Consider the following 19,561-nt stretch of genomic DNA (forward strand, 5'->3'; position numbering starts at 1 on the left):
AGCCAGGCCGCTTATGCTGTGTGTTCACAATAATGAATAAACATGGGGTGCTTATAAAGGATGCGGGCACCACAAACCTGATCAATTGTTAATTCTCTTAAGTGACTATACGTGCTTTCTGTTGCAGTCACTTCATTAAGCTGTGTTTTTGGTGGGGGAAAAATAATGCCCAAGTCCTCTGCCCACTGTCTCTGTAAAGTAAAAATATGGTAATCACTCAGAGCCAGCTTAAGGCTTACCTTGCTCTTGATCATTTCCTTGTACTGTCTCAACCCACTACCACCCCCCGTCTCCAGTAAGGAATGAAACTGGCATGGCATTTTAAAAAACATGGGCTGCATGGTTACTAACTGCCAGAGGACTGGAGGCAGCACCACTATTCGCAGCCAAAATAACCACAGTGTGTATTTACTGCCCTCTGGTTATTCTGATCATAGATCAATTTCTCAATGAGCTTCTGACCCACATCTCAATCAAACTCCTCCGCGTGGCAGGGTGAGGACTTTCACAGCTTCTCTCTGGAATCAGCGTGTTTGTGACTCAGTTCTTAGCCGCTCCCAACCCCCATCCCTGGGCCCTACGCAGGCGCAGTCCAGTCAATCTTTAGAGATTAGAAGAATGGATACTCTAGTGAGAGCACTGGCTCTACTGTCCTGCCTGGGTTCAAATCATGGCTCTTTCGCAAGCTACCTGTGTGGCTTCCTGCCAACGTGCCTTACTTTTCTCATGCACAGGATGGGGATGATGACTATGGCTACCTTGGAGGGCTTGGTGTGTGTGTGGTGGGTGGTGGTGGGGGGGGGGGCGGGGGGGTATGGGAATTGAATGAGACAGTGCATCAAAATTCTCAGTGCAGTTAAAGGATACATTCTCTATGGAAAATAGGACGGCAGGTCTTCAAAAAATTTAAAACAGAATTACTATATGACCTAGGCATTCCACTTTCGAGTATTTACCTGAAAGAAATGAAAGCAAAGATTCCAACAGATATGTGTACACCCAAGTGTGTAACACCTTTATTCACAATAACCAAAAGGTGGACACTACCCGAGCATCCATGGATGGATGAATGGGTAAACAAAACATGGTGTATACACACAGGAGAATAGTATCCAAACTTAAAAAGTCAGGAATTCTGACACACACTACAACACAGATGAACCTTGAAGACATCATGCTAAGTGAACTGAGCCAGTCGCAAAAAGATAAATACTGCAGGATTCTAGAGCAGCTCTATTTGTAAAGATACAAAACAGAATGGTAACTGCCAGTGGCTGGAGGGAGGGGAAATGCAGAGATGCTGTTTACTGAGTACAGAGTTTCCGTTTTCCAAGATGAACAGAGTTCTGAGGATGGATGGTGGTGGTGGCCGCTCAACAATGTGAATGGACTTACACATTTTAAAGCATACAGTTCAATGGTATTAAATAGGTAAACTTCTATTATTTGTATTTTAACACAATTTTTGTAAATGTTTGGTGCAGTAGCCAGCAATATCCTTATTCAACAAATGATAGTCATTGTTGCTACTATCATTTTGTAAAAGGTCAACAAAGAAAATATTTCAAACATCCCTTAATGTAATATGGCAAATACCAGCAGAAACTAGTGAAAGAGACATTTACTATCAAATGTTCAACTTCATGTAAAGGTCTCCTTATGCACCCCTTGCACATCACTCTTATCCCTATGTGCCCTTATTGGGGACGTTTAAATATTAACCTGTCAGTTTCCCAAATTTCCTTAGCTGAGCATCAGCCCCTAGGGCTTGAGGTGGTGGGAATTCAGCACACATGGAGAATGAGAGGTACCAGGGGACAGACTCACAGTCATACTGCAGCTTGGTTAATGGAGCTCTGCACTCCTGAGCTGACCTGACAGTCTGCAAAGAGCAGGACAGAACACAAAGAAGATAGGAGTTTTATCCTGGGAGGACTGAGCTCATGGTAACCAATTTTATGGCTCTTTTGATTTGAGTCCTGTGGATGTGTCCGTGTGAGAGAGAGAGAGAAGGAATTAACCCAGGAATACAGATGAAGAAAGCTGTGGGTCTCTGATGTAAAGCCTGGTTGCATAATCAGTTCTGAAAGCAGAGAAAAGGTAACAGATGTTTACATTACAATCTGGCTGCTTCTGGAAGAGCTGCCAAATGATTTAAATAGTAACGAAGATGGCAAGATCACCGGGCCCCAGTGACTTGTTCCCCCAACTGATACATTCAGAGAATTCACCCCAATAATATTTTCTTCAGATGGCCTCAATTAAACACCTCTTTGGATATATATTTTTTGGCTTTCAAGGTACTTTAAATCTCAAACTAGACATCAGAAAAAAAAAAAGGTAGAACTCAAGGACTTATTCTAAGATTAATATCATGAAACTTGCTGCCTTTGGCAAAGAGGTAAGCATTTTTTTTTTTTAAGTTGCCAATAGCACTTTATTTTTTCTTTTCAACATCCTGTTCTGCGGCTTCCTTGGCCCTTTTTGCCCGGATGCCAAAGAGCCGGGCATTGGCACGGGCCATGCGGAGACTGGCAAATGCCTTAAAGTTCTTCTCCTCCTCTGTGATGACTCTGGCTTTCTCCTTCTTATAGACGTTCCATATGGGCATAACAGGTCCAGTCAGCTGAGTGGCCAGTTTGAGCTCTTCAGCAGAGCTGTCTCCCTTCTTGGGGGCCGACGGCTTCCTGGGGAACAGGGTAAGTTTGGAGGGGTACTCCTTGAGCCGCTGCACATTGGCTTGCAGGGACTCCGTGCACTTGTTCCGCCGCCTCGGGTCCACCGAGATCCCAATGGTCCGGGCCACCTTCTTGTGGATGCCGGCCACCCTAAGCTCCTCCAGGCTGAAGCCCCTGCCGGCACGAACCTTCGTGTGGTACCTGACCGTCGGGCATCTCACCACCGGCCGGAGAGGACCGGACGCGGGGCGCGGGGCAATGCGGCGCGCCTTGGCCTGCCGGGCCTTGCGCCTACGGATCTTGCGAGCCGGCTGGTTAAACCACGTGGCCACGCGCCGCTGCCAGTCCTTGTGGAAGTGGGGCTTCAGGATCATGCCATTCCGGCTAGGCGCCATGGCTGCGGCCGGAAGGCTTCCTCCGAGGGCTCACGGCCGGGAAAGCAGAGGTAAGCATTTTAAAATAAATTTTTAAATAGAATAAGATACAGCCGTGAAAAAGAATGGCATACATACAGAATCAGCTCTTTTCACTGATTCATCATCCTTCCGAGACTGGCTGCAAAGCACAGATGGGTTCCACACGACTGTGTATAAAACGGTCACAGTGCGCAGGAGGTCTCCACTGTTGGGGAAATTTCGCCCGACCACATGGCTATCAGCCTCCTTCCCCAGCAGTGGATTCACCAAGGGCCCTCCAGGAGACCTTTGCTAAGTAAACAAACCAGCACACACTTTATATGAGGGATGACCCCATTTATCTAAAGTGATTTGGTCTAAATGTCTGTATGTGGAGAAAAGCAGGAGGGAATTGGAAATACATTTACTGCTATATGAAAGGAACTATTTCAATGGCAAAATTGGGTTCCTTTCTCTTTCCATTTTATACCCTTCTACAGTATGTAAATTTTCTACCCCAAACATGTATTATCTTTATAAATGTATTAGAGAGAAACAGAGAGAGAACTGTACAAAACAGAAGCCTAGCGTGATTAAAAGAATCCTGGGTTTGCATTTAGAGATCTAGGTTCCCTGCCAGAAACAGGGAGCTGGGGACACTGGATAAGCCATTTCAAAACACTGGGCCCAGAAAATTGTGCTTCGGCAGGGTTTCTCAACCTCAGCACTCTTGACATTTCGGGCTAGAGTGTTCTCTGCTGTAGAGGCCATGTTGTGCATTATAGGAAGCTGAGCAGTATCTGCGGCCTCTACTTACTAGATACCCACATAACCCCAGCCCAATGTGGAACACCAAAGGTGACTCCAGACATGGCCAAATGGCCCTGAGGGGGCAAAACTGCCCCCTAGTTGAGAACCACTGCCCTAGACGATTTCAGTTTCTTCCTTGCTGGAAACCTTCCTTGATTATCTCAGGAGCTATGTCTACAGTCTGAGGTTTTAGATGATGGAGAAGGAAGTGCCTTTGTTATAACAAGGACATGCCAATATTTTAATGATTCATTAAAGCACAGGATAATATTAAATTGAATAAAGGAATAAAACCATAAATTTTCAGAGAAAACTTAAGGATACACAACATAGATGTAAACCTAAGAGAATTCAAGCAGACATAATTAATGGTCATCAAAAAACTAACAATAAAAGCAATGCTAGATTTTGACAGTTCCACTTTTAGTAAAGACAACTGAAATCCCGCAGAAATGTTTGACTGGTATCTAGCTTGGAATGAACTTACAGTACTAACAAAGGCAACACAGACTATTTTTTCTGCAATGCGTACTTTTATTTTAAAAGAATCCCATTGTTCTCTCTTTATAAGAAATATAAACATATCTTCCTCTCTTTCTAAAAGGGATTATGCTACTCTTCTGTACTAACAATAATATGAATAATCTCTTAAAATAAAACAAATGAGCCACATCTTCAGTATCTTTCTAAATACACCTTATTACTTTTATTTGGCATTGTATTAACAAGAATTCCCTAATATCTGATGCTACTGTATTTCTGAATGAAAATTATTTATGCTCATGCTAATAACTTGCTACTGTATGATCCTGACATCTTTTGAATTAAAAAGAATGCCAAAGAAAGAGTCAATGTGGTTTTACATGAATGACCTTTGAAAATCAGTAGTTCAATCCATACAGAGAAAGGCATTTATTAACCCTATACCTGGTACACACTAAGTGTTCAACAAAGGTAAGATGCCATTATCAATATTCATGATCATACTTAAAAAAGAGTATTATTCCAAATTATTGGTTTGGCTGCACAGCAACTAGAAAGCACAAAGTATGAAGGAAGAGATTATCACACAATAAATAAATGTCCTGAGTTCTTAGACCTGAAGTGATGCCTCAGCATCGTTTTATCATCCTTGTCTTTCCCTGCGCTCAGGTCCAAATTGAGTCACCTTACCCACTCCTCCTCCACCATCACCTCTCAGTTAAATGTCTCTTTTATAATTATAATACTAAGCTACCAGGAAGTAACCCAAGCTAACTGCTGCATATAGTTATCAAATCTCTGAGTCGGGTTCAACGAACAATGTTCTAACTAAGACTCAATAATGAGAGAAGTGGGTGTGGTCCTCCTTCCACAGAGAGCTAAAATGTGGGTCCTAGCACATTACTAATGCCATTCCCTGCAGATTTTCACCAGAAAGCACAGTGGGCTAGCAGTAAGGATTCGGGGGTCTAAGCCCACAGCGGATCCAAGTCACAACATCTCCTACTTTTGATCTTCTGGAAAAAGGAACTCTGAGATACTTTTCAGATTCAAACTTCTGCTTGCCTTTGACTCTCCCCTTAAACCACACTGCACAGTTAAATTTATGTTAAAAATAAAACCCAAGAACCTTCTTAACTGACTTCATGGAGGAAAGTAGATTTAACTTAAATGGCTACTGCAAAACAGAAGAGTTACTTTTATTTTTTTCAATAGATATTAAAAACATGGGAAGCCAAAGTTAATTTTACGCTGTGAGCAGCGGGTTGCCAGAGTTCACAAAATGAGTTGGCTATTATTGTAAAACCAAATTCCTCACACCCATTCAAGCCTATATAAGTAAGGGCTGCCTAGGAAGGATCTGAACTTTCTCTAATAGTGTTTTCAAAACAAAAATAATTATGAAGTCATTAAGGTAGACAAAATTGTTTCACCAACCCCTTCACCCCTTCATAGACATCTTTTTCTACTGCCTGTCCCCCGACCCTCAATCCTGAATCTGTTTGACAGAATGAAGAACACTATTTGATCTCCCAATCATTTATGATTGACTGCGAGATTTGTAGGTACACTGGTAACCCTAGCAGATTCATACCCAACACTTGATGAAAAGTACACATGTACGCAAACAAGTGAGTCCATCACCTAGATGTTCCACCTATTTCAAAGAAACAAAAAAATCAAAAGCTTAGTCCATTTACTATGATGTCTCTCCATCAGTAAAGAAACAGAGCCAAAATGCAGGGTGAAAAATTTCCAAAGAAGAAAGCAAAAGGGGAACATGTACTTATGCAAATTCTAAAGAGATCTATAAAACAGCAATCTGAGAATTTTATTATTAAGCTAAGCTTCTTAGTGTAGAAATCCCCAAAACTCTCCAACTGGGCAGCTAATTGAGAGTTAGGAAGAACCAAAGGACTTCCCTCTTTCTCTGATTCATCACAGGCAATATAGAAACCCTTGCTGAATATGATAATGTGACTTTTGTCAATGCATGTTCAAATCAGATAGAGGATTGGCTGGTGATGATGTCATACCCAAGGGTTAATCTCCATTGAATGCAGTTTTAATACCATATACATACCATATACACCAACACATCATTTACATAACAGTATTATATTAAGTGTACCAACAAATGAACTGTGCAGATAATAAAAGCAGCTATTAGAGAAAGGCTATGTGCCACTGAAAAGTAGGTAAGGGGACAAAGAATCTCTGTGTCTGTGTGTGACTAAATGGAACTAGGTCATCAAACAAAACACATCTCTAAAAGGAGTCAAAAAATGAATATTGAAATTTAAGTGACTTCAGAAAATTTTAGAACCAGATGTATGGAAAAGTTCCCTCAAATGAAAAACTATTCAGTAATCAAGTTGAGATATTTGTAGGGTTTTTGTGTGCATGTTTGTGGGAGAAGAAAACACAAATTAGCCATTCAAAAATAAGTGAACTGGCAGCCACTGCTTATCTGGTAAGAACAATTTTCTTATCTTTTAACAGGGAAAACTGGCCACGTCAAATCATGACTTACAACCTTATAATACATTTCAAAGTGTCAAAGGGGAGTTAAGATGGTACAGAGGGAAGAGAACAAGGTCGTCCAAAGCTGAAAAATAAGCTAGAAGAACTGAGGAAGAAAATCTTGAAATCCATTTTTTGGACATGAGAATATTGATCAAGAAATGCCTACACAGATAAAGAAAGCTTTTTGCACAAATGAGCAATGTCCACTCACACGGTCAGTTTGGGAGAACATAAGTCATCATTAGCCGTAATGATTCTGAAAACTGCTCTCACTCCGCCTTATTAAGATCTGTGTTTCCAATCCAAAGGCAGTGCTGGGCTTACACACTGATTTACAACCACAAACAGCAGAAATGCTCCTCATTGTAAAACCCACAGTGAGCTGTTGAAGAATTCTGCAAGTCACACATCTGTCCTTAAATGACTGAGTGCAAAACACAGGAACATCCATATCAGGAAATGGATGTTCTTAAATTATTTTAGCCTTTTTCTGTTTGCTTTGAAACCCGGGTCCTGCCTGAACAGCACTCAGACACACAAACTCACTGTCCCTCAGCAAGTGACCTGGAAGGAGGGCAAGTCTGACCAGGAAACTGAACCATCATCGTAGACCAATTTGGGCATATGGGTCTGCAGGTATGGGCTTCAGGTTGCTGAATCCCCAGACCACGGATATTACAGAAAGAATCAGACCACGGCTTTGAACGTCTCTGTTCCCACGCTCCAGGGTCACTTGTCACATCACATCAACCCTGCCCGTCTTGGAGGGACAGCGGTTGAAAAGTTAAAGAGGAACCGAGTACACGGATACAGACACTTCCTCAAGGGGGTCCTAAAATCCTATGTGGGGGATGGGCACAGGGGTAGGTTTCAGCGAGTAACCATGAACTCGTGTATGCACATCTGGCTGAGGAGTTGCTTCATAGCTTAGCTAAGGTTCTCACGGGGGTCTGTGGAGCTCCCAAACATTAAGTGACGCTGATTCAGGAGAAAAACGCACCAATAGCACCGTGTCTGGCCTGGGTTGTCTCCCTAGGTGCAGGTTATCAGGCTTTCCACTTCATCGTCCCCGAGGAAAGAGAACATGGCTTAAGGTTAAGGATGCCCTCCCTTCCAGGGGCTAACTGATAGAGCAAAGGAAGCAACAGCGGACGAAACCGAAAAAGACGGGAAGAAATCTAAGCACGCCGGCTTGGTGGACAAATGCTAGATACCTAAGGTGGGAAGGGACGGTACTTCTAGACCCGCTCCACTTCTCCCCTTGCGTGGGAAGCTTCGCGCTCACAGCTGCAAGTTGCGCCCTGGATCACACAGCGTCCTCCCAGCAAGAGCCGGGCAAGCAGGAAATCAGCTGTAGGCTAACCCGCTCCCTCCTTCAAGCTCCTGTAAAGATACCGGCTCAGACTTTTACAAAACAAGGACTCGCGGTCAGTTCTCCCTCTGCCTCTACATACCAATCCATCAAGTGACCTTTCAGCCATTCAAGGAGCACCCTCGGGATCTCTGAGTGACAGACACAAACCCTGAAGTTGGAAGCGTGCCACACACACCCCGCTTCTTAGCGCGGTTTCCAACTTCGGGGTGCACGGCAGCCTCCGCACAGGAGGTCACTCCCGCAGTCCAGAGCGCCAGGATGAGCGGGAGGAGGCAAGTCGGTATCGGCCTGAGAGGCAGCTGCTGCCCAGGAGACAGACCGTGAGCAAAGGGTCCCAAGTCACCCCAACCCCATCCTCCTCCTTGCCCTTTTAACCTTCCTCACTCAGCTAAAGCCGGCAGCCAAGTCTGAAACTGCGCGTGCAGAGCGACACACCGATTTCCCTCCGCACCCGAGCCAGAGGACGCTCACCGTGCTGCCTCCCCGCAGACATCCCCACAGAGGCCCATCACCTGCGCAGGCTCGCTCTGAAAGGAAACTCCCAAGTCTCTCCGAAGACAAGTCCGAAACTGCATCTGGAGAACAAACGTCTGCGGAAGCAGCAGCTGCGACTCCACTCCTGGGGTCTGGCCACAGTCTCGGTGCGCCCCGTCCAGGGCGGCGCGCAGCCAGCAGTGCAGCAGAGCCAGGCTAGCAAGCCCACGGGGAGGGCAGGGCCACCGCGGGTCACGGTGATTGGCCAGGCTGGTTGGCTGCCCCCGCCCCCGCCCCGCCTGGTGGTCCACGTGGGTCGGCCCTCTACCCGGCCTGCACTCCCGCTCCGTCCGGGTGCTCCCAGCATCGGACTCCGCGCGCCTCTCCCTAGCGCCTCGCTGTGGTCATCACTCAGCAGGTGCTAGGGAAAGCTCTTCCTTCTGAAGACCTGAGCGCCTCGTGGAGCCCTGCATCAGACAGGAATTTAGGGCTCAGCTACCAGCTGAAACAATCCCCCTACTTGGTTTCTCCATCGGAGGACCCAAGGCAGCTTGCAGTTTTCCTTAACAGCCCTGAGCATAGCACATGCATAATTAATCCACCTTCTTTTGTAACTTGCTTGCAAGGAAAAGGAGGGAAATCTGCACAGCGATCACCTGAACACTTTATTTTTAAAAATCATGAAAGTACCAATAAGGCTTCTTTGCCTGGAATCCCACACCAAATCCTCTTCCTTCTCCCGTCCCCAAGTAACAGTCATAATCCGTGACTTAAAACTTAAATAGTATTCATTTTACAGAGAATACCTCATCTGATCTTCATTTTATACACCAAAAAAACAGAGACATTACATAATTTACTGAAGATCACACAGTTAAATCAGTGGTCCCTGTGTAATTTGAACCTTGGAAGTCTGGTTGCAGAATCCACGTTCTTTGATATTCAAAGTGCAATCCCGGAGATGCATCCCCTGAGAACTTGTTAAGAACGAAGACTGTCAGACCCCACCCCGAAACAGCATCTTCATTTTAACAAGATCCCCAGGTGACTGGTATCTGAATAAAGTTTGAGGAGCACTGTTCTATATCACTGTGCTGTTCACTGTCATTGGTTTGCCTTATCATCCTCTGGTCCTTTCACCCTGCAGTGATCATTATGCATCATTTTGCCCCAGATGTACACAGATTATATTTGCCCTTCTCTGAGCCTACTGCTTGTGCCACTACAAGCCTCCTGCCTCTGCTCCCTATTCCTTTGTTCTATGAGACACCCATTATGCCATATTACTTTATGTATCATTTAACCTTTTCAATCCTTTGTCTTTTTACTCTCAGAGTTGGGGGCTCTGTAAGCCAAGATTATTACCAAGTTGTCACCAGTCTAAAAGGGAATTCAAGTATCAGAGACAGAAACTTATCTCTGAGGAGTTGCTCAGCACTGAGATTCTATGAAGGTCAAGGGCAGATCCAAGGAAAACCTGAAACTACATGCCAAGAGATGCCAGAGTGCTCCTGATGGCATTCATTCATTCAGTCAGTCAGTGAAACTGATGGCATACTCTGGGTCTGATGCTGGTATATACAGACATAACAGAAGTAAATGAAACAGTAAAAATTTCTGCCCTCATACAGCTTAACTTCTACTGAGGGGAGACAGCAATAAACACCACACATAAGTGAAGTACAGAGTATGGTAGACAGTGTGCAACAGAGAGAAATGAAGTACAGAAAGGGAAGTGAGCACCAAGAGGTCATGATTTAAAATGTAGGAATCAGGCTAGTTTTCACTGAGATGGTAATATGGGGACAAAGACTTAGAAGAGCTGAGGGTGGGGGTCATTTTGAAGAACTCTACAGCCATTCAATCACCAAATACTGATCGACTGAGCACTAAGCTAACCAGGTGTGCTGAGCACGGTTCTGGCATGGGTCTGTGTGTTTATTTAAGCCCTCCTGTATTTCATACGTCCAAGTTTCCCTGAACTGAAATTTTCTCATCCTGGTAGAGAAAAACACATAAGCAATTTTATGTGGCTCAACCCACTATCATATTTTTCCATCCTGGGTGCTCAGGATTGTTAGGGCTTTCATACACTAATGTCCTAACCCCCAGTACCTTGGAATGCAACCTTACTTGGAGAAAGTTCTTTACAAAAGTAATCAAATTAAAATGAAGTGATTAGGTAAGACAATATGACTAGTGTCCTTATAAAATGGGGAAATTTGGAGAAAGACACAAAAGAAAGCACCACCAGGTGAAGGTGAACACAGAGACGGGATGCTGATTTTATAAGGCAAGCAATGCCAAAGATTGCGGACAAACCTCCAGCAGAAGAGAGAAGCGTGGAACAGACTATTTTGCTTTGAGCCCTCAGAGGGAACCAACTTGACCAACTTCTTGATCTCAAATGACTACCTTCAGAACTATTTGGCTACCCAATGTAGCACTTTGTTACAGCAGGACTAAAAAACTAACAAAAGTATATTTCTAAGGTATGATGCTAAAGTTTAAGTGACTCATGATAAATTTCTAATGACCGATGATGCCTTTTGTGTAATATAGCAAGAAGCCAAAATGATCTGAGGTGAGATTTACCAACCAAATCACCACAAGAAAAGACAAATTATGTTTTAAAGCCAAAGGCGTCCCAATTATTCAATCATTTCTCATCTATTTATCAAATGCCTAGTATATGTCAGGCTGTGAGATACAGTCACAAATAAGACAGATGTGGTCCCTGCTCTCAGGTGACATCATTATGGAGAGAGTTAAATGGTAAACAAATCAACAAACATATAAACAAGCTAATTTCAGACCAGAATAAATGCTTAAAAGAAAAGACAGTAAGGCTAGAGGAATAAAGGGATGGGGGGGGGAATGGGCTTAATTTCCAATGGCTACCCAGGGAAGGGTCCTATGAGGGAGTGACACTTGCAACAAAGACTTCCATAACAGAAGACCATCCAAGCGAAGATCTGGCAAAAACAGGTCCAGGCGGAGATAACAATTGCTCATCTCTTTTGGAATTTATTTTTATTTTTGGCTGCACTGGCTCTTCATTACTGGGCTCGGGCTTTCTCTAGTTGCAGCAAGCAGGGGCTACTCTCTGGTTGCAGTGCCGGGCTTCTCATTGCATTCATTTCTCTCGTTGTGGAGCACTGGCTCAGTAGTTGTGACACGGGCTTAGTTGCTCTGGGGCATGTGGGATCTTTCTCGAAAAGAATCAAACCCATGTCCCCTGCATTGGCAGGCAGACTCTTAACCTGTGACCACTAGGGAAATCCACAACTCCTTTTATAAGGAAATATCCTTGTCATCCATATCTTCACACCCTTCCTTTCTCTCTTTGCTTCCCACGCTGCACCCTTTGAGGATGTACAAAATCAATATCTTTCTCATAAAAATGGGGCCAAGGTGTTTATTTTCTTCTGTAAAAACCTGGGGAGGTCATGCCAACAGGGTTTTAGATGCTCACACACTCTCACAAAACATCCCAGGATGTGCCTCTGTGTTTGCAGGTAGTGACATCACATGACTAGGATGCTGTGTTTATCTTCCTCATTTGTATAACATCCAGAATACAACTGGGGAATGTCCTAGTGCTTAATCAATACGCTGATGAGTGACTGTGCCTTCAAAATAACATTCCGACTCTACAAGGCCTATTTATAAAATCCTCTGATTATCAAGGGAAGCTTCAGTTTTCGGCTTTTGTAATGCTCATGTACTTTGAAGGCAATTTTTACTTAGGAGGCTAATAAGAGTAACAACTAATATTAATCAGAGGCTTGTGTGTGGCTCACTCTGCTAAGCACATCTCATGGATTATTATCCCCACCACCCTACAAGGGAAAGTCTATGACATCCTCTTCACAAATGAGAAAACTGGGGCTCAAAAAAATGAAGTAATAGGCCCAGGGCTGAAACCACTATTAAATGGCAGACTTAGAGCTCAGCTGGTCTCTTTCCCTAGAAGGCTTGCACTAGGGTGGGTGAGCAGAAAGCAAAAAGCATTTGTCTATTCTTTTGCTTTTGTCTGTAAGATTTTCATAGCACTGTTTTTTAACTTTTTTTTTACACGCCAGCCGTCGAGCTTTCAAGTTCACTTTTCTAACCAGATATTTGCTTTGCTTACCCTTGCTTCAAACCAGGAACTGCAAGAACTTTGATAAATGAAATGACAAATACACTTTTTGTTTTCAGCCTGTCTGTTTTTCAGCATCCTCTGAGGAAATGGGAGTCAAGCTTCTTAGACATCAGTCTACTTTGACAGACATCCGTATCACACACGCTGACAGATCCCGAGCACGAAGGGAGTCCCTCCCCTCACTCAACTCACAGGGAACATCGTGCCCCCTGCCAGACCCAATGCTGTGTGTGATGCTAGCTCTGAGTCTCTTTCCACAGATACTAACAGATCCTCTTGCCTGAGAGTGAAGACCTAAAAATGGCTTCAGCCGGTCTTTGTGAATTGCTTTCCATTCCCAGTCCTGGTCAGTGAGAAAGCCCAGGGAACTTGCAGAGGTGAAGAGATGAGAGGTATGCCTCCTTGGATCCTCGATTCCCCTGCCACACTAAGGAAACGGGCGGCCCTTCTGGCAGTTGCATGACTTCCTGCCTGGGATGGCGTGGTCAGGCTTGCTCTGAACTGCTGGAACTCAGACAAGGTGTCTGGTCTTCACTTTGGAAGGCTCAGGTGGGTCTCCCTATCTTTCCCTTTGCTGAGCACAAGGGCTTCAGTAATTTATGCCCTGGAAAAGCACAGCACTTCGGAGCAAACCAGCATAAGAAGGATTTATAAAACCACAGTGGGAAGGCATTTTCAGAGATCGCACAAGAGCTGGTGCATGGAGCACTGTGAGCTTGTTCCAAGTAGGACCAGCCTCAGGGAAAATCACCAGAGAAATAAGGCTCCTTCTTGGACCCTTTCTTCTTGTCCCTTCCATCCAGCATCTCCCAGTAGGGTCATACTCCTCCTTAGCGACACAGAAGACTGCTGCTGTCATTCCTTAATTCATTTTTTCATTGATTCTTTTATTAATTCATATAAGGCTTTGTTTGTCAAAGATGTATTTGTGTCTCCGTGTTTACATCAGCATTATGCACAACAGGGAGAAGCAACCCAAGTAGTGTCCATGAATGGATAAATAAAACGTAGCACAGATATACCATGTAGTGTCACCCAGCCTTTAAAGGGAAGGAAGTCGCTACACAAGCTACAAGGATGAACCTTGAGGACATTACGCTAAGTGACATAAACCACTAACAAAAAGACAAGAGCTGTATAATGTCTTGTATGTGAGGTACCCAGAGCAGCCAAACTTATAGAAACAGAAAGTAGGATGGGGCGGAGAGGTGGTGGGGAGAACAGAGAGTTAGTGTTTAATGGGTACAGAGTTTCAGCTCTGCAAGAAGAGAAGTGTGTGGGGACGGATGGAGGAGATGGCTGCGCACCAGTGTGAAGGGAGTTAACGTCACCCAACTATGCCCTTAAAAATGGTGGTGAATAAATTTCACTTTATGTGTATTTAACCACAATTAAAAACATGTTCCAAATCTAATTTGAAAATTTTCCTAAATCAACCAAAAATGGAAAAAATGAAAAGCTTAAAATGTGATATGTGATGCTATTTAAGATATGTGATTCTATTTCTGTTGTATCACAACTTAACAGACTTAGACTAAACACACCTTCACATAACAACAACAAAAAATTATTTTCATCTTTGCATGTGTGCTAGACATTGTACCAGACACTCAAGATGCTGTTTAAAAGACACCCATGGGACTTATCTGCTGGTCCCGCTGCGAAGACTCCATGCTCCAACACAAGGGGCCCAGGACAGATCCCTGGTTAGGGAACTCTATCCCACATGCTGCCAGCTAAGAGTTGCCATGTCACAACTAAAGATCCTGCGTGCCACAACTAAATAAATCCCATACAGCCAAATAAATACATATTTTTTTAAAAAAGGTGGTGGCTCAGGGGTAAAGAGTCTGCCTGCAAAGCAGGAGACCCGGGTTCAATCCCTGGGTCAGGAGGATCCCCTGGAGAAGGAAATGGCAACCCACTCCAGCATTCTTGCCTGGAAAATCCCATGGACAGAGAAGCGTAGTAGGCTACAGTTCACAGGGGTCCCAAAGAGTCGGACACGACTGAGCGACTTCACTTTCACTTTTCTTAAAAAAAAAAAGGACATTCATAATCCCTGACCTCAAAAACCTTAACAGAAGAATACCACGATGACCTGATGGAGTCTGTTATTCAGTTTATACTTTCTTTCCCCAACAAATATTTACTGAGTTTCTACCACATGATAGGCTCTCTGCTACCTGCTCAGATACATCAGTGAACAAAACAGCCACAGACTCAGTCCTCACAGGGCTGCCAGTCGAGCAGGAGAGAAACATAACAAACAAGAAATTATTGTTTCTCTAACTTCCCTGCTCCATCAGAATTCACTTATTCTCAGCTAGACTCTCTAACAAGTGTCTTTATGAAGTCTACTAATGATATCGAGGTATAAAGCTTCTGTCATCCCTTCCATATTTGTAACATATACAGGCAATAACATTAGAAACAATAATCCAGTTTTCTTCTAAAATGTGGCTTCCATTCCAAAGATGGTGTACACAATAATTTTAGCTAAAATATGGAAGGTTTCTTTTAGTATCTGTAACTTTTTTTAATGTATATTATGAAAATGGATAAATGATAGTACCAAATCTGTGATTTTCATGAAAATTGTTATTTATAATGAGGTTAAATTAAAAGGTGATTCCAGTTGAAGAAAAGATTATGATAACAGTAATTTAGGCATTCGGTAAAAATCAAGAGGGTGAGACCCAAGAAAACCAGGACGAGAGGTGACGTTTGTAGAAATAGGAGTGATTCTATTAGCAGAAATGCTTGATCAATGATAGACTGATGAGAATGATATTATCAGGAAATAAAGGTTTTATAGTCATTGGAAAAGACCCTGATGCTGGGGAAGATTGAAGGCAAGAGGAGAAGGGGACAACAGAGGACAAGATGGTTGGATGACATCATTGACTCAATGGACATGAATTTGACCAAGCTCCAGGAGATGGTGAAGGGCAGGGAAGCCTGGCGTGCTGCAGGCCATGGTTTTGCAAAGAGCTGGACACAACAGAGAGACAGAGCAACAATAAAGTCTCCTTTATGCTCCACCACGAGTTCATGTTCTCCCTTTCTAACTCTGTAACTCTTAGAGGCAGCCGTCCCACAATACACCGAGCAATGACGTGTTCTAAGAATCTCTTCCTTCCCCGTTTACCAACTCAGCTTCTTCTGAAAAGACTAAATCTAGAGGAGGATGGTGGTGAAGAATCAAAGATGGTCAAGTATCTCCGGTGCTTAGGTTGGAAGCATGCTGAGTTTGTATGACGCAAATTGTTACTGTAGCAAACTCACAGTGGAAACAATGATTACATTTCCAGGACTTATCTGTCCCTTTTACTCTCCTTGAGCTCTAGCACAAAGTCTGGGGCAAGGCAGGAAAGTAAGTATTGGGTTTTATTCCAACTTTCTTTGTATCTGCCCTATTTCAATACATGCAACAAAAACCACATGCCAGTTGACTTTAATTTTTGGACGAGATTTTACCTCTACCTTAAAAGAACATTATTTAGTAAAATGTCATGAATGTTAAAGCAGGATTTAAAGGGCTTCACTTGGACATCTGACATTTGACTGTTGATCAGAGACTTACCCACCAGGGAAGCCTAATCTATCAGACCTCAAATCCCATGGATTTCAAGAAGGTAAAGGACTGGACATTTGCCTGCCTGCCAAATAACCCCTTCAGAGAAACCATACTAGCCAGAACCCTTAATTGCAAGTGACAGAAACTCAACACAAACTGACAATAGGCTGAAAGGGGGAACTGCCTCTTTACATAACTAAGACATTGCAGAAGCGTTATTGGATACTAGCACTCAAGGGAGGGCACAGCGATAAAGAATCCACCTGCCAATGCAGGAGATACAGGAGACAGGGGTTCAATCTCTGGGCCAGGAAGATTCCCTGGAGGAGGACATGGCTACCTACTCCAGTGTTCTTGCCTGTAAAATTCACAGACAGAGGACATGGTGGGCTACTGTCCATGTGGTCACAACAGATCAAACATGACTGAGTACACACACATGCTCACAGAGTGCATGAATTTGTTCCTGTGCCTTCCCCATTTCTTCACTTTGGTTTTTGTTTGTTTTTGCACGAATTGACATCATTCTTTCCAACCAAAAGGAGGCTTCTTTCCAAATGTAGGGGAGAAGTCCTTCAACAGTTCTCACCATATTTTTCCAGCCAAATGACTCTAAATACAACAAGAATTCTTTTTCGGCTTCTAATTAAAGAAATCTTGTCCCACTCGTTTCATAAGCTCATCTACATGCCCAGTTTGGGCGGAGAAGATAGCACTCCCACCTTAATCATATTATAAATTCCTCCAATAGAGTATAATAAAAACTAATGTCCAAGCAGGAATCTGCCCTATCCAATGCCTTGGTGGACTGACCCATATAACAACAGTTAATTATTATAGATTAGTCCGGACTCCTAAACCAAGAACAAGCCATCCATCTGACTTGTGTGGCTCGGCTAGAAAAGGAGCATGGGCCTACAGGCTTTTTCCCTGAAATTTGAAAATGGGAGCCCAACAGACTGAGTCTTTAGCTGGGGCAGTTGAACTAAATGACGTGACAGACAATTATAGGCAACGTGCAGCTGAAGTTATAAAGAAGCCAGCCTACAGAAACTGGAGATCAGGGAGAAACACTGACTCTGAGACCACATCACCTCAGAAAGGTGTTGCATTTCAACAGCGCAATTCAGGGAGTTGCATTTCTCAGTTCACTGTGAATGCCAGTGCCTGGAAATTTTGTGGTATGAGGTAAGAACTGGCTAACGCACTTGGTGCCTTTACTCACGCCATCTCATTTCTTCATTATAGCAACTCCATTAGAAAGTCTCTATTCTCTCCATTTTAAAGATGAAAACCTGAAGTTCATAGAAACTATTGGATTTTTTTTAATGTGATTTGTCAGTCTAGAAAGCATCTGAGTTGAGAATGTTTACCACTGCTCCAAGTTGCTTCACAACCTTGAGCAGCAGGGAAAGAGCTGGCCTGGACACCTGGATTTGGCAGTCATCTACTTGGACTCCAAGTGATACTCATGAAAGCCACAGACGGGGACTTCCCCAGTGGTCCAGTGGTAAAGAATCCACCTGTGAATGCAGAGGACATGGCTTTGATCCCTGGTCCAGGAAGATCCCACATGCCATGAGGCAACTAAGCCCGAGTGCCACAATTATTGAGTCTGTACTCTAGAGCCTGGAACCTACAACTACTGAGCCCATGTGCCCTAGGATCCATGCTTCACAACGAGAGAAGCCACTGCAATGACAAGCCTTTGCACCACAACTAAGACCCAGCACAGCCAAAATAATAATGACAATTTCTTAAAAGCCATGGAAGGGAGTGAGGCCACCAAGTGAAGGGTCACAGGTAGAGAGTAAGTCATCACCTCACCTTGTGGGTACTCCCTGTGCTCAACATTCTGCATGTTCTGTACTTTATCAGAAAAAGAGAAACTGAGGCAGATTTGGGGGAGATAGCAGTGATCTTGCTTCTTAGGCACCATAAGATGAGAGGGACTTCAAACAGTTTGTTTTGAAGGACTTTTAAGTGGCTTCATCCTCACATTTTGTCCAGTCTGAAAAATTCAAGACAATCTCGCTTTTACACATGAATTTCTAAACAAACCTTGCAAATTAGCACAGGCCAAAAGGGCCAGAATGGCAGAGAATGAAGCAGAATATCAAGGACTGGGTGTCAGGTTGAATATGGAGACATCTAAGGCCATTCTTCCACCCCATCTTGATAAACAAGGTTGCACAGCAAGTTGATTTTGCCCCTGGTAAATTTGGGCTATTCTAGCATTTTAATAAGATTTTTTTTAAGAGACACAAAATAAATTATAATTCGTCATGTCAACGCTTTATTTTGTAAGGTTATTAGCACACTGTGACATAAATTTTGAGGAATAAATAAATGTGCTGAGATGATTTTTAAAATATTCCCTTTGCTTCCTTATCATCTATGACTCTCCATCCTCACCCATAACAAATTCAAGCAGCTAGACAATATGCTCATAACCCTAGGGAAAAATATACCAAAGCAAAAGTTAGAGAACAAAGAGACAAAACCATAGCTTGTGAGTTTCAAAACATGCCGCTGAAACCCATGCCAGACATAATAGCTTTGAAAGGGTTTCTGAGCCTCCAAAGCCAGGGTTTTGAATATCAAAAAGCCACAGCATACTCTGAACAATAGACTGGGGAAAAAATAGCCTTCCCTCTGGTTTTCGGATGAGGTACAGATTCCATAGGCTGGATGGAAGAGAAGATAGTTTAAAAAGAAAGTCAGATGAGGGTGAGTGTTACCGAGAGACACCACTGTGGACAGCTGCCCCTGAGTTGTGTGAGGTTGACCAGACGTCTGACCTAGAATAGAAATTCAAAGGGCTCCTCAATCTTGTTGCTGTTGGCATTTTGGCTGGAAAATTCTTTGTTGTGGGGGTTACTCCACTGTAGGATGTTGAGCAGGAATCTTGGCCTCCGGTTACCAGATGCAGGTAGTACCTCCTAGCTTTGACCGCCAAAAATAAGTCCAGACATTGCCGAAACTCAACTAGGGAAGAGGAGAGAAATCGCTCCTGGTTGAAAACCAATGAAGGAGGGAGGGAAAGAGAGAGATTCCACATACATGCACATACATATCTTTTCAGTTAAAAAA

General features: G+C 43.5%; 1 protein-coding gene across 1 annotated transcript; it reads right to left on the bottom strand.

The window, feature by feature from the left end:
* Positions 1 to 2,416: 2,416 nt before the first annotated feature.
* LOC128054137 (60S ribosomal protein L13-like) lies at positions 2,417 to 3,092 on the bottom strand. The gene has a single exon (XM_052646728.1). The coding sequence runs from the start codon at positions 3,071 to 3,073 to the stop codon at positions 2,438 to 2,440; it is 636 nt and encodes a 211-aa protein (XP_052502688.1). The 5' UTR covers positions 3,074 to 3,092; the 3' UTR covers positions 2,417 to 2,437.
* Between the last annotated feature and the right edge of the window lie 16,469 nt (positions 3,093 to 19,561).

Source organism: Budorcas taxicolor, chromosome 1 (genome assembly GCF_023091745.1).
Source record: "Budorcas taxicolor isolate Tak-1 chromosome 1, Takin1.1, whole genome shotgun sequence".
NCBI lineage: Eukaryota > Metazoa > Chordata > Mammalia > Artiodactyla > Bovidae > Budorcas > Budorcas taxicolor.